Source organism: Pituophis catenifer, unplaced genomic scaffold, assembly GCF_029215685.1.
Source record: "Pituophis catenifer annectens isolate HBS135680 unplaced genomic scaffold, rPitCat1.0.hap2 SCAF_1, whole genome shotgun sequence".
Classification (NCBI taxonomy): Eukaryota; Metazoa; Chordata; class Lepidosauria; order Squamata; family Colubridae; genus Pituophis; species Pituophis catenifer.
This window is the reverse complement of record NW_027256881.1, coordinates 352,672,555-352,688,062: the sequence shown is the minus strand read 5'-3', so window position 1 is coordinate 352,688,062 and position 15,508 is coordinate 352,672,555. Positions and strand designations below refer to the sequence as shown.

General features: G+C 43.3%; 1 protein-coding gene across 1 annotated transcript; it reads right to left on the bottom strand.

The window, feature by feature from the left end:
* Window positions 1–1,558: 1,558 nt before the first annotated feature.
* LOC139313456 (vomeronasal type-2 receptor 26-like) lies at window positions 1,559–15,508 on the bottom strand. The gene is made up of 5 exons (XM_070939067.1): window positions 15,435–15,508; window positions 10,745–11,036; window positions 8,138–8,356; window positions 3,422–3,551; window positions 1,559–2,463 (listed from the first exon to the last, which is right to left on the bottom strand). The coding sequence occupies exons 1-5, from the start codon at window positions 15,506–15,508 to the stop codon at window positions 1,559–1,561; spliced, it is 1,620 nt and encodes a 539-aa protein (XP_070795168.1).

Genomic DNA, 15,508 nt, shown 5'->3' with positions numbered 1-15,508 from the left:
GGTGCTTTTTCTTTTGAGTGGCAGTTCTGTCATCCCAGCATCAAACTGCCCCACAGGATCTTACACCTACTTGCAGACAGCCATTGTTTGAATAAATGTACACACCACCAACTAATAAAAAAATAGCTATACTTTTGGGAGACTCCCTTTAACTCCCTCCAACCATGACTTTATCCATCTCCTGCTAACATGTTCATTTTTTCATCAAGTTCATTCCTCACAACCGAGAACCCTCTATGTTTCTAAATTCATTTCCATGCCTTTTAAGCAGGGGTGAAATCCAGCAGGTTCTGACAGGTTCTGGAGAACCGATAGCGGAAATTTTGAGCCGGTAAATACCATCTCTGGCTGGCCCCAGAATGGGGTGGGAATGGAGACTCTGCAATATCCTTCCCCCAGGAGTGGGGAGGGAACGGAGATTTTGCAGTATCCTCCAAATGCCATGGCCAACAAGCCACACCATGCTCACCAAGCCATGCCCAAAGAATCGGTAGTAAAAAAATTGGATTTCACCACTGCTTTTAAGTCCTCCAATTTCCCCATCTTGATTGTATGCTGTAACACACACACACACACACACACTTCCTAAAGACTGAATTGTTCCAGACAGTCACTGGAACAGAGTGAAAGGGGTTCTTGTGAACAGTTCGTATCAATTTCTCTGTCAAACACAGCTGTCTTGGTTTTTGATATATAATTTTTCAAATGCATACTCATAGCAAGGATGTATATCTATCTATGCAACGATTTTTGGAAATGATTCGAGTCCTTAGATAACATCTGCATATAGTAGTACAAGACATTTGTCTTCTCAAATAACCACTTTTTAAAGTATTTCCTGACCTCTTATCTCTAATTTCTTTAAAGAAATCAGAGAGTATCATAAAACAAGGTCTTCCTCCCTACTCAGTAATCAATTGTTTAATTATTTGTTCAAGAAAGAACAAGCCATGATGTATTCATCTATCTATCTATCTATCTATCTATCTATCTATCTATCTATCCTTCCTTCCTTCCTTCCATCTTCATAACAGTCACAAAGAATAAATAAGGTATGAAAAGCTGGGGCCAGAAAATAATCACATGATCTTGTTGATGAAAAATGTAGCTTTCTCACTTAAGTTAATAGAAATTAAAACAGTATGGTTCATATAAACTCCATACCTTTTAAAAAAACTAATGGCCAATTGAATGAAAAAGTTAGCAGGAAAAGGCAAACCCTTGCTAATCCATTGAAAAAAATTCTTAAAAACACTAATAGTGAACACAACACATTTTTATAGCCGATCAGATTAAAAAAAGAGAACAGGCATGTTGGAAAGTAATAACAACATCTTTACATTATTATCATTTATTTCCAAGTTGATCATGGGGCCTCCCTGGGAAGAACTGGCATTAATGAAAAATAAAAGGATGAGTGTTTGTTGCTGATTATTAGAAATTTGTGATTAGCACGTCACTTGATTTAGAATTATTTAAGGAAAAAGCACCTCTCTCATCATTTATTTTAAAAATCAAAAACTAAAATGTCAAAATTAAACATACATCCCCATATACATCAGAGATTTTTATGTCTCATTATATTCTCTCTACAATTGAGATTTGGTTTAAATAGGATAATGTAGCATTTGGGGAAAAAGATGCAAGCCAAGAGACCAGACCCAGAGGCCAAGATGGAGAAGATCTCCACAGCCACCATGGACTTCCCTTTGGTGCTCAGATAAGTGGGGAGGAAGCTGATCCAAACACTGCAAAAGACCAGCATGCTGAAAGTAATGAACTTGGCTTCATTAAAGCTGTCAGGCAATTTCCTAGCCAAAAAGGCCACCGTGAAACTGATGAGGGCCAGAAAACTCATGTAGGAGAGGACAGTGTAAAACATTAAACCTGAGCCTTCATTACATTCCAAGATGGCCTCTCCTACTAAAGAGTGGAAGTCAAAGTTGGGAAATGGAGGAGAGGTTGCCAGCCAGGTGGCACAAAGAAGTGCTTGTATCAGGGGACAGGCTAAAACAATGGAGTTAGTCAGTGGTTTTCCTAAGAGTTTCCTTGTCTTGTTCCCTGGCTTGGTGGCCATGAAGGCCAGAACCACCATGACAGTTTTTGCCAAGACGGAGGAAACCGCAAGGGAAAAGAGAATGGCAAAGGCAGTTTGTCGGAAGAGACAGGTGAGCTTCCCAGGTTGACCAATGAAGAGGAAGGAGCAGAGGAAGCAGAGCAGGAGGGAGACCAGGAGGATGTAGGTGAGATCTCGGTTGTTGGCCTTGACAATTGGTGTGTTGTGATTTTTATGGAAAATCACTAGAACTGCCAATGTGATCACAGAGAGAGAAAGAGCGAGAGAAACTAAAATGTATCCCAGGGTGTCTTGATAGGCAAGGAAGTGGATCTTCTTGGCAATGCAGTGGTCCTTGTCCTTGTTGGGATATTGGTTTTCTGGGCAGGGGTCACAATGAGCTGCATCTGAAATCGAAAGTCAGTGTGAATTTCTTGGTGAATCAACAAGGGCAAATCATCCATCCATACTGACAATGCTTGGAATAGCCAGAAAAATGGATCTGTTCTCTGGCTCAACATCTCTTCTTTATACTTCAAATCCACTCATTCAACCTTTTTTTATTTACAGGAAAGGTTTAGCAGATATAGGTAGACAGATGTACTCTGTCTCTGACAGGTCTACAAATCACCTGGGACATTGAGTGTTCTGATAGAAGAGGCAGGTCCTTGATAAAAATTAAAGCTTGAATCTCACTCTCCATTCTTTCACAAAAAGATTGGTGTCTGGTTTTCCTGATGGGATGTAACAGTGGGAGTGGACAGCCTAGTAGGGAACTCATGAATTGTGCTCCAAAATCAACTGAAGCTGACCTGACCAAAGCCATCTTGACAGCTTCAATGTTTCACACGGGAGCTGAGGGATAGGGAGGCAGGATTTTAGATAGCTGGGATTTTGATAGCCAAAACAAAATACTTTCTCTTGGGAACCAAGGACATTCTCACAGAATGTGTTCAGAGGAAGGTGGAGTGATGTCACCAGTCAACCAGATAGCAATATAATTGGACCATGTGACTGATTGTTTTGAGAAAGTGACAAACTTTTACTTTTAATTAGGTGAAAACCACGGGAATCTTCAGTGTCGGTTTTCACCAGATCTGTTCCAATATGATATATCCAATAAAGCTATTCTTTGAGGAATCTACCTGCCTTGGAGTTTTGATTGATATGTGTGTATTACTTGGAACCCTGACACCAACCTGTATTAAATTTATATTAAGTTTAGATTAATGAATTGAGAGGGTCTGCTGAAAAGAAATATGAATATATTGAAGCATATAAATCCTACCAAGCTGATGCCAAAATTAACACGTTTCCATTGAATGGTTTCCTTAATCCTGGAAGATCAGCATTTGAATGTGCTACCTGTTTGATTAGAAATGGTTCCTTCTGGACAAGGGTCACATTGGTAGCAGCAAACTGGCTCTCCCTCTGGAACGCTTCTCCTCTCTCCTGCCTGGCACCTCTTCATGCCACACCTGGCAAAGGGCACCTTCTAAAAGAGAAAAGAGAGATATTGCAGTTGGCTCAGCAAAGATTATTCTTCATTTATTCATTTGTACATTGCTCTTTCCATCTTTAGAACATCTTCAAAAGAAATGGTTTACCAGTAACCAGGATAAACTCCAGAGGGAGTCAGGCCAATGCAATCCTTTTTTTTTTTTTAAATAATTTTTTTAATTTTAAAACAAAAAAGAATAATAACATGCAAACATCATTCATTCAATCAAGTACAGACAGTACATCAGTCGGTTTACATTTTTATTATATAGCCAATGATAAAATAAATCCCATATCAAATAATATTGTTTTTCTTCCTGCTCTCTTATTTATAATGTCAGTTTACTCATTTCGGCACAGTCCAACATTTTCCTAATAATTTCTTCATCTGTAGGTATCATTTCTGCTTTCCAATTTTTAGCAAATACAATTCTAGTAGCTGTTAGAAGATTCACAATTAAATACTGTAGTTCTTTATTATATATTTCTGGTAAAATTCCTAATAATAATATCTCTGGTTTAAAGTCTATGTGTCTCTTGGTCATTTTTTCCAGCCACATGGGTATCTTAGTCCAATATCTCCTTGCTTCTAGGCATTTCCACCACATGTGGTAATAGGATCCTGGGGTCTGATAACATTTCCAACACCTCTCCGATTTATTCTGGAACATTCTGGCGATTCTCGATGGGGACAAATGCCACCTGTAAAACATCTTATACAAATTTTATTTATTTATTTATTTATTTATTTATTTATTTATTTATTTATTTATTTATTTATTTATTTTATTGAATTTCTATACCGCCCTACTCCCGAAGGACTCAGGGCCGTGCACAGCCATGAAATAAAACACATAGATGTACAAAATTTAAAATCGAATAAAATGAATTAAATAAATTTGGCTGAATTAATACCCATAATTTAAAATACCCATATTTTAAAATCCATTAAAAATTTAGAATTTACACTTAAAAGGGAGAAGATTTAGGCGAGGCCAGCTTGATGAAATAAAAGCTTCTTCAACTCGCGGCGGAAGGTGCGCAGATCCGGAATCCTCCGTATCTCTGGGGGGAGCTCATTCCAGATCGTCGGTGCCCCCACAGAGAAGGCTCTCCCCCTAGGGGCCGACAGCCGACATTGTTTGGCCGACGGCACCTGGAGGAGCCCCACTCTGTGGGAGCGTACTGGTCGGTGGGAGGCTGTTGATGGTAGTAGGCGGTCCCGTAAGTAACCAGGTCCCAAGCCATGGAGCGCTTTAAAGGTGGTAACCAAAACCTTGAAGCGCACCCGGAAGACCACCGGGAGCCAGTGCAGCTCGCGCAGGAGAGGTGTTACATGGGAGCTCCCTGTTGCTCCCATAACCACCCGCGCGGCCGCACTCTGCGCCAGTTGGAGCCTCCGGGTGCACCTCAAGGGGAGCCCCATGTAGAGAGCATTACAATAGTCCAGACGAGAGGTGACGAGGGCATGAGAGGTGATGAGGGCAACGAGTCCCGATCTAGAAAGGGACGCAACTGGCAAATCAGGCGAACCTGATGAAAAATCCTCCCGGTCACGGCCGTCAAGTGCTCTTCTAAAGACAGCCGTGAGTCCAGGAGGACGCCCAAGTTACGAGCCCTTTCCGTGGGGGCCAATGATTCACCCCCAATAGCCAGCGATGGCGCCAGCTGACTATATCGGGACGTCGGAAACCACAGCCACTCGGTCTTGGATGGGTTGAGCCTGAGCCCGTTTCTCCCCATCCAGATCCGTACGGCCTCCAGGCACTGGGACATCACTTCAAGGGCATCGTTGGGGTGGTCCAGGGTGGAGATGTACAGCTGGGTGTCATCAGCGTACAGATGGTACTTCACCCCGAAACCACGGATGATCTCACCCAGCGGCTTTACATAAATGTTGAACAGAAGGGGCGAGAGAACCGATCCCTGCGGCACCCCACATATAAGGGGCCTCGGGGTCGATCTCTGCCCCCCTGTCAACACAGACTGCGACCGGTCAGAGAGAAAGGAGGAGAACCACCGTAAAACGGTGCCTCCCACCCCCAACCCCTCCAGCCGGTGCAGCATGATACCATGGTCGATGGTATCAAAAGCTGCTGAGAGGTCTAACAGGACCAGGACAGAGGAACAACCCCTGTCCCGAGCCCTCCAGAGATCATCAACCAACGCGACCAATGCCGTTTCCGTGCTGTACCCAGGCCTGAAGCCCGACTGGAACGGATCTAGATACGACGCTTCATCCAGGTACTGGGGTAGCTGTCGCGCAACCACACTCTCAACAACCTTCGCAACGAAGCAAAGGTTGGAGACTGGACGATAATTAGCCAATACTGCCGGGTCCAGGGAAGGCTTCTTGAGGAGAGGCCTTACCACAGCCTCTTTCAAGGCGGCGGGAAAGACACCCTCACCCAACGAAGCATTTATAATCCCCTGGAGCCAGCCTCACGTCCCCTCCCGGGAAGCCAGCACTAACCAGGAGGGACACGGGTCCAACAAACATGTGGTCGCGTTCAATCTACCCAGAATCCTGTCCACGTCATCTGGGGTCACAGGATCAAACTCATCCCAGATAACAGTCTCAAGGCCTGTCCCCGTCACCCTCACTGGATCTATCCCGTCAGAGTCCAGACCTGCCCGAATCTGAGTGATTTTGTCATACAGATACTGAACAAAATCCTCGGCTCTTCCCTCCAAGGGGTCCTCCCGCGCTTCCTGGTGGAGCAGGGAGCGGGTCACCCTAAACAGGGTGGCCGGGCGATTATCTGATGATGCAATAAGAGCAGTAAAATGAGTACATTTTGCTGCTTTTATCGCCACTAGGTAACTCCTAATATGAGATCTTACCAGTGTTCGGTCAGATTCAGAAAGACTAGCCCTCCAACAGCTCTCTAGGCATCTTTTCCGGCGCTTCATCTCCCTCAGCTCCTCGGTGAACCAAGGAGCCAGGCGAGATCGGCGCCGGGTCAGAGGCCGCAAAGGCACGACTCGATCCAGGGCTCCAGCAGCCGCCCTATCCCAGGCGGCCACTAGGTCCCCAGATGAGGCGTGAGCCAGAACCTCCGGGATTGGCCCAAGCTCCATCTGGAACCTGTCAGGTTCCATCAGGCGCCTGGGGTGGTACCATCTTACCGGTTCCGCCTCCCTGCGGCGGGGTGCTGCGGTTCGAAGGTCAAGGCGAAGGAGCGAGTGATCTGACCATGACAAGGGCTCGATGACTATATCCCCTATCTCGAGATCACTCAACCACTGTCCAGAGACAAAAACCAAGTCCAGTGTGTTTCCCCCAGTGTGCGTAGGGCCATGAATTAGTTGGGTCAGGTCCATGGCCGTCATGGAAGCCATGAATTTTCCTTATATGCTATAGACATTGTCATTTTATAGTTATGAGACCACAATTTTTGCCATTTTTCTAGATCAATCCCATAACCAAAATTTTCCCCCCATGCTACTATCGATTCTTTAACTTCTTCTTCTTCCAGTTTTAACTCTAACAAAACCACATACAGCTTTTTAATAATATGATCATCTGCCCCCATTAAAATCTTATCCAAATTAGTCAAAGCCTTGTAAAACCCTTCTTGCTTACAATCTTCTCAATACCTAGAAAATATTTGCTTATATGAAAACCAATCCATCTTAAATCCCTGTTCCTCTAATTCCTGTTTTAATTTGAGTTTACCCTTTTCATCCAATAATTAGCTATACCTAATAGTTTGCTCCTTTCTAAATATTATGGGATAAGAAAAAGGCTCTTTGCTTTAGATATCCAAACAGGTATTTTCAAGTAATAAAGTTTCTTAACCTTCTCCCAATTCAGCCATAAAGCTTCACTTATTTGATGTCTTCTGAAATACCCTTGTATTTTTGTTCCTTTGTACCATAAGAAAGCATGCCAACCCCTCAACAAATCATGTCCCTCCAGGTTTAATAATCTAGTATTCCTCAAAGTTATCCATTCTTTCACCCACGTTAAATTTGCGGCTTGATAGTACCATTCAAAATTGGGCAGACCGAAGCCACCCCTTGATTTAGCCTCTTGTAATAGCTTTAACTTTATTCTCGCCTTTTCCTTTGCCATATATATCTCATTATCATTTTATCTAAGTCAATAAAAAATTCTTTATCCAACTTAATTGGAATTTTCTGAAATAAATACAGAATTCTAGGCAAGACGTTCATCTTAATGGTTGAAATCCTACCAATCAAAGACAATTGTAAATTGCCCCATTTTAACAAATCTTGCCCTATCCGTTGTTTAAGCTTATTATAATTGTTTTCTTTCAAAGCCCCAGATATTTCACTTTATTTGTAATCTGCATTTTCGAAATCTCCATCAACTCTTCTTTCTGTTTTTTCAACATATTTTTAGTCAATACTTTTGTTTTATCCTTGTTAATTTTCAAACCAGCTACTTTTCCAAAATCTCCAATAATTTCTATTAATTTACTTATTGTCGTTAATGGTTCTTCAATAATAAATCAAATCCCTGAATTTAACGGGTTTCCCAGTGAAAAGGGTGTTATGCACCCCCTGGAGTGAATGAATCCTTTGCTGAATTTACAACATTTCCTTCCAGCTCACCTTTGTGACCCAGATGATTTCATCAGAGTTAATGGTGAAAACTTGTCCTGGGGAAGCCATGGAATTCATTTGCCCAACTTTCATGGGGACAAAAGATTGATTGGGGAGGAAAAGCCAGTTGAGGAGATCATAACGAGTAGAAACCAATCCACTTTCTGAGAAAGAGACTTCCTCTCCAGCACTGTTGTTGAACTTGATGTTCCTCAGATAGGGGAGAATCTGGGGAAAAAAAGACACCTGGACTAATTGGCTGAACTCCACACAGAGGACATCCTGGTTTCTATCATAATCAGCCTAGGAGATGGGTCTATATCTGAGAAGCTAAATGAGTTCCCTTGATGGAGATCTAAGTAATCAGATGTAACATCAAATATTCAACTTCAATGACAATACATTTTTTTTATCATTGCACATTAGTATCATGGCTTCTTCAATTCCAGTCTTACAAGAGTGATAGCTACATACAAACATTTTTATGCCATATTCCAAATTACATTGTGTAGTTTTGCTCTGTGATACTTGGCAAGCTACATTTTCAGTTTTATTTGGGCCCATAGTTTTGTAAATGACAAATGCAAGCTAGACTTTCTCTAGAAATAGAGAAAGTCTCGCTTGCAAAGAAGTAGATGTGACCAAGGGGGGGTCATGTAGAAGGTTTGTCCTGCACTGGTTTATCACTTCACTATCTAGAGACGAATAATTTAGCCTTTGAAGTTGAAAAGTCTGATGAATTTCAGATCAGGAACCCAGTAGGACCAAGTTGAGTTCTTCTGCATATGCTGAAGTTGACAGAGACTTAACTCATCAAAGAAGGCAGAACAAGAAATGGCATACTAAAAAAATGGAGTGGACTCACAAATAATTCTAAGCCATAATAATCAACCTTAATATGAACTGAGTGTCTTTTTACAGATTGGATTCAGGCTACCTACTGAGAGAAAAAGAGGAGGTTCTACCATGCTGACGAGGACTTCAACTGACCTGTCGAAGCATCTTCCACAAATGCACTCAGATTAGGACCATGTTGGGTTCTTCTGCCTATGCTGAGCTTGACAGAAGCTTAACCCAACAAACAAAGCAGTAGAAGAAATGGCACACTCTCAGGCAACCACTGATGTCCTTCCAGGAACTTCTAGGAAGCTCTTTGCTCTTATGAACAATCGGATTGTTTTAATTCGCTTTTCCTTCTATCCCTTTTCAACAAATACTTCTCACTTAATTCAAATGACAGTTTCCATAATTGCTATCTTAATCTCTTCTTAGGTACATTTTACATACAGATATTTAATCAGTAAATCAAGAAATGCATAGAGGAAGTTTTCTACCTAGACAAATAAAAAGTCACTGGGATTACCTGCCATGATTGAATATTTGAGATCCTCTTTCCAAGCCTCATCATGGTTGGTTGTGCTCCAGATCCATGCATTGCATGTAATCCGTGTGCCATAGCATAAATGGCATTGTAGATGCTGTAACTTTCACCTTCCATGCTTGTGTCAAAAACGTAAGAAGGTAAACTTTGTAAATTCTCCCTTCCTGTACATTTTTTCTCCCCCTTTGGAAAGATCCTGCCTGGATTGTCCATCATGCAGCCAAACAACCTTTCCCAACATAATAGGAGAAAGATATCTCCTTGTGGGTTCAAGGGGTCTAAAGACAGGAGGAAATGACTGAATTCTGAGACATCCCCAGTATGGGGCCTAAAATGCAAAGCCCCATGAAAGGGCTTAACTAATTTTGATACGTCTTGATTCCCCAGCACACTAAGTTTCCAATGGGAAGTTAAGATCCAAACTTTCCGAAATGATGTCTTTCTCAAATGTTCATAGATACCCATTGCCACCTGTACATTTGTAATGCTATTGGAGTCTCCAAATAGAACAATCACTTCAGCTTTAGACCAAGTCTCCGAAATATGCAGTATTTTCAATTTTGGAGTATAAAGAAAATTCGATTTCAACTTTTCAGTGAAGGCCAGGCAGATCTCCTTCTCCTGGAGCATTGGTGTCAGAGTTGAGACAAAACGTTCTCCTCTGTCATTCTCAGGGGCTACCAGCCCAACCCAGTTCCATTGGAAATACAGAAGCAGCTGCACTAAACCCACATACTGAGCAAATTCACTGGGATTAATCCAGAAGAAGGAAGGATAAACTCTTCTCTCTCCTTGAGTGAACTCAAAGCCAACACCTAGCTGGAGAAAGTGAGTTTCTTGATAGAGTAAATTTTAAGGGTCACCATTATGTGGATTATTGCCCCACCTGGCTCGCTTTGAGTGACAAGCTTAATTTTTTGGCTTTATTAGGAAGAAGGATTACATATTAGGAAGAAGAGGTTATGTATTTTGCCTGGTGATATTGTGTCAAAAGCCAAGGGAATGTCAAATTAATACAGAGAATATACTAACTACACTACTTTTATGAAGAATAGATTAGGAAGGAATTCCTCTTGGCAAATACCAAATTTCAATATAGCTCATTATCTATCACTTTTGACTTCTATAAAAACACACAAAATATAAATATAGGTCCCTGCAAACCCCTTTTCCACCTTTAGCTGCACTGTGTGTTATTTGTCTACCCCATATTCTATCCAATGAGGCCCCCTTACCTGTGGGATCTTGAAGGTGCTGAAGATGGAGGCCATCTGCCTTGAGGATCTGGGGTTGAGATCTCCGATGACAGAGAGCAAAGGATGCTGCCTGTCACAATTGTAACCTGGAACCAGTCGGCCTCTTGTGGAGAGAAGGGAGAGGCTGATTATGGAAATCTCCACCTCAGACTGAAAATTGCTATAGATATGGAAGCCAAGGGTGATGTTGGGGAGGAGAACCAGATCCTTGTTGATCTCTGTGACTGCAAACACTAAGGCCATGAATTGCTGGTAGTTCTTGGGTTTGACTCTATAGTGAGAAAAGCATCAGGGAAATTTTAAGGAAAGCTTGTGTGGAGTAGGTCATGTCATTTTTAAAAACGTCCTTTGCAGCAGGAACTCCCAAATTCCTTTGGGTTTGTTTCATTGTTAAGGATGTTCCTTGATTAATGGCCTTGACAGCAAGGAGAAAATCCTCTTTATCCAAATCACAGATCATTTTGTATCCCTCCATCAGCCCTCCCTTCTTCCCTTTGTTTCAATGATTGTAGTCCTTCCCAATCACTTCTCTTTCACTATAATTAATTTGTTTCCCTCTTGAAGCACCTTCTTCATGTCTGGAAACTATTTTGTAATTTATTTATTTATTTATTTATTTATTTATTTATTTATTTATTTATTTATTTATTTATTTATTTTGTCAAACATATACAACATAGCATGGACAGTTATAAACATAAACAGAAAGAAACGAAGTAAGTACAGATAAATGGGGACATTGTTGAGCACAAGTCTACAGCCGGGGGTGACAGCATACATTTACCGAAGGCCATTATTTAGGAGCAATCCTGATTCCAAAAACAAACGGATTTTCTTTACCACAAGTCCACACTGTAAACAGATTGACACCATCTTTGAATTTTGAATAAGAAATTTGTCCAAATTAATATTGAAAGTCAACTTCTTCACTAAGGCAGCAGAATTTCCTCACTTTATTTGGTGCGTTATTAGCTTTCTGATCAAGAGTTCTGGAAAGATGGAGAATTCTCCGTGGTCTCCATATTTTATGAGTTTGGTTCTTTATTTGAAAAAAAGCACAAAGATCTGAACTATGCTAGGGCATTGAAAACATCACTAGAACAAGTATTTTTGAAGAGAGTCTCTGAACACAAAGCAAACCAAATAATTATTTACATCTTTCCCCTTTGGGTGAAACTTACATAATAGTCTCCAGAAGTAGAGATGGTTTTACTTTAAAGGATTTGAATTTAAATATATGTGTAGTTCCCAGGGGAAAATTCCCACCAATAATGACATCACCAGGCCTGTAAAACTTTCTCTTAGTCTGTAAATTGTCTATCAACACACACCCAGTTTGCATCTTCTTAGCAGAAGTTGGAGGCAGGAGCCAGAAGAGCAGCAGCAACAGGAGAGGCAGCCCAGTCATTCTTCTCACCTTCCCTCCTAGATCAGTAATCAAGAGGTTATTTTTTTTTGCAGAAGTTGAATTGCAGGGAGCCCTTGAAATCTCAGCAGAGCTTTAGCACAAGAGAGATAATCTGTGGCACCTGAATGGCCCCAAGGTAAATTTATATTAAACGGTGCTTCCTCTTACCTGTGTATGGTCTGTGACCAAAGAGGAAACTAAGGCCAGACAAGTCTCCCCAAATCCTGAAGTTGCCTCTTTGCAACACAAAGCAAGGTGACATGTTCTGCCCCCACCCAGAGAACTCCAAGTATCTAATTTAAAGCAGGTTTTATGTCGGAAGATCTTCATGGGTAGAAATCCATAGGGGATACATTAGAAATTACCATTCTTCTGATAATTACAAGGAAAAACTATTTTCCTATGTACTGAGCAATACACCAGACAAAGAAAAATGATTTTGGGACTCTTGTTGTTAATCCACAGATCAGATGCAGTTGAGAGTCAAGGTGAAGTTGGGTATTTGAGTTATGTGAAACTGAGCATGGAGTTTGGCCTCTTCCATAGTTTGTTTGGCTAGTATAAGTCTTCATGGGGCATGGTGGCCCTTGACAATCAGTTGTGCCCTAGTAAATCTGGGCAATCATACCAACACTTGGATGGAGTAAATGGTTTATAAATACCAACATGGCAGGGGATGAAATTAGACACTAGCTTCTCCCATAGAACTTAAAAAAGAGGAACTACTACCAGCCAGTTTGGAAAGTACGAAGGCTCAACTCTCCCTGCCTTCCCCCTCGGCAGAACTTCAAGCAAAGAAACATGAGCCAGATAAGTACCCAGGGACTGTGCCAAAAGCCTCCGAGGCTGAATTTCCCTTTCCAAACATGAAAGATAAAGGGAAACCCCTAAGTGAATTGGGAAGGGCGAACTGGCTATGGGAATGGGAGCAAGCCAGAAAACAAACTAAGCACCAAGAAATTCTAAGGAAGCCACTCGAAAGCCCCATAGATGAGTTGAAAGAGAAATTTGACCGTGCCACCGTTCAGGGGGAGGGGCCATCTTGCAGACCCAAAGAAAAGAGAGAACCAGTCTGGGCTGTTGATCCAAGAGGCCGTAGGCCAAGGCGCAGCCCTTCCCCCCTCCACAGCAGGAGGAGGAGGAGCCCAATGATGCATCCATGGGTCCCCCCCCTCCCAGCAAGCAGTGAAGCCTAGATGAGGCAGCACCTCCCTACCCCAGGATGAGAGACGAGGCAGAGGACTATCAACACCAAGGCCGGCCCTACAGAACTCAGCACAGAGAGGAGAGGGTAGGGCGAGAGGAACCACCCCAGTTCAGAGAGAAGTTCGATGGTGACCCAGACAATCTCGCCCAATTCCTCGATTCAGCTGAGATATACATAGACCGTTTTGGACACCTCTACCCTTTCCCCAGAGCCCTAGTGAATGCTATCTCAGAAGGGCTGGAGGGAGAAGCAAAGAGGTGGTCAGCATCCCTCTACAAAAACAGGGCCCCCCAGCTGCAAGATGCGGATGGGTTCTTGCAACTATTGAGAGCCCATTATGAGGAGGAAGAGGAGGACTCCTATGTGGAAGACGAGCACAGAAACCTAATGCAGAACGGGAAGCCTATCAGAGAGCATATCCGTGAATTCAGGAGAGTCATTGGGACACTGCCTCCCCTACCAGAGCAATTGCTGGTGTACTTTTTTAGAACAAGCCTAGATAAGAGAATTTCCCAAGTGACTGCTTATCGGGACATCCCAAACCAACTCTCTGAATGGTTCAGGGTAGCAATAAAAGTCGATAGAGGGCTGCGGGCGAATGACATGTCGAAACCACCAGATGGAAAGGAGAGGGGCCGACCGGACCAGGGGCCACTCAACAGACGAGAAACCCCAACATCACAGCCCACCCAGAGGCCAACTGCCCCATGGAACCCACTGAAATGCTACAGATGTGGGGGAAGTGGCCACATAGCAGCAAGATGTGCAACCCCTAGGCCGGGACCAGCTCCACCGCCCAAAGCACGACCGGAACGAGGGCCCTAGTGCACCACCCACGTACCACGGAAAGCTCCCCAAATCCCGGAGTTTTTTGCTCACCTGACCGAAACCAGAGGAATCCCAGATGAGGGAGATCAGTCCCCTGAACCCTATGACACGGAGGACGAAGGCGAGGACGACCCAATGGTGAGTGGACCCGTCCATCCTTTTCTTTTCCCCATATGCCTAACAGCCCCCAAAACAGGGGCCCAAGGGACTTTCCAAGCCCTAATAGACTCTGGTAGCACAAGGTGCCTAATTAACCTACCCACAGTTCTAAAATTGGGGATCCGAGCTAAAAAGCTCAAACAACCAATTCGCTTTGAGCAAGTTGATGGGTCCCTAGTGGGGGGAGTGTACGCCACACACTTGACTGAACCCCTGAGACTGGAACTAGCAGATCACTGGGAAACGATCCGCTTCATAATAGCCCCCAAGATGACAGTCCAAGTCATATTGGGACTCTCGTGGTTGGACAAATGGGGCCCAATCATTTGGTGGCAAGAGGGGACCCACAGGCTGAGGATAGCAAAGGGTCCCCAACCCCTGCCACCCCGACCAGAAGAATTCCCTCCCACGCTGAGACCCCAAAACCGCCCGCCACTGCAGAAGAAAACACCACCAACACAAGGGTCCCTCCCAGAAGGTACAGCGAAGCAATTGGCAGCCGCACCCGCCAGTGCTTGTAATGCAGATCAGATCCCAGGGGAGTACCAAGACCTTGCAGAGGTATTCAGCGAGGCCGAGTGTGACATTCTACCCCCCCACCGCGAGACCGATTGTGCCATCGAGATTATCCCAGGAGCAAAACTACCCAAACCTAAAATGTATGCCATGACGCCCCGTGAAATGCAGGAAATGCGGGACTACATAGACAAGAACTTACGAAGAGGATTTATTGAGCCAGTAAAACCAAGGGTAGCGGCGCTGGTCCTGTTTAAAGAGAAAAAGGACGGCTCTATGAGACTGGTGGTCGATTTTCGAATTCTCAACACCGTTTGCGTACACAACTTATACCCCTTCCCACTCATGAAGGACATGCTAGCCCACCTAGCTAAAAGAAGTTTTCACCAAACTAGACCTTCGAGAAGCTTATTACTGAGTACGCATCAAGGCAGGAGATGAATGGAAAACAGCATTCAACTGCCCCCTGGGTAGTTTCCAGTTCAAGGTAATGCCCTTTGGATTGCAAGGAGCCCCGGCAATGTTCATGCAGTTGATAAATGAAGTCCTACATGAGCACCTTTACAAAGGGGTCCTCGTCTACCTGGACGATATTCTCATCTACACGGAGACCATAGACAAACAT

Coding starts and splice junctions, on each gene's coding strand:
- LOC139313456 (XM_070939067.1), bottom strand. CDS start 15,508: ATGTTTGTCTATGGTCTCCGTGTAGATGAGAATATCGTCCAGGTAGAC. Junction 11,037..15,434: donor CCCTTTGTAAAGGTGCTCAT/GTAGGACTTCAT, acceptor TTCTCACTATAG/AGTCAAACCCAAGAACTACC. Junction 8,357..10,744: donor GCACCTTCAAGATCCCACAG/GTAAGGGGGCCT, acceptor TTTTTTCCCCAG/ATTCTCCCCTATCTGAGGAA.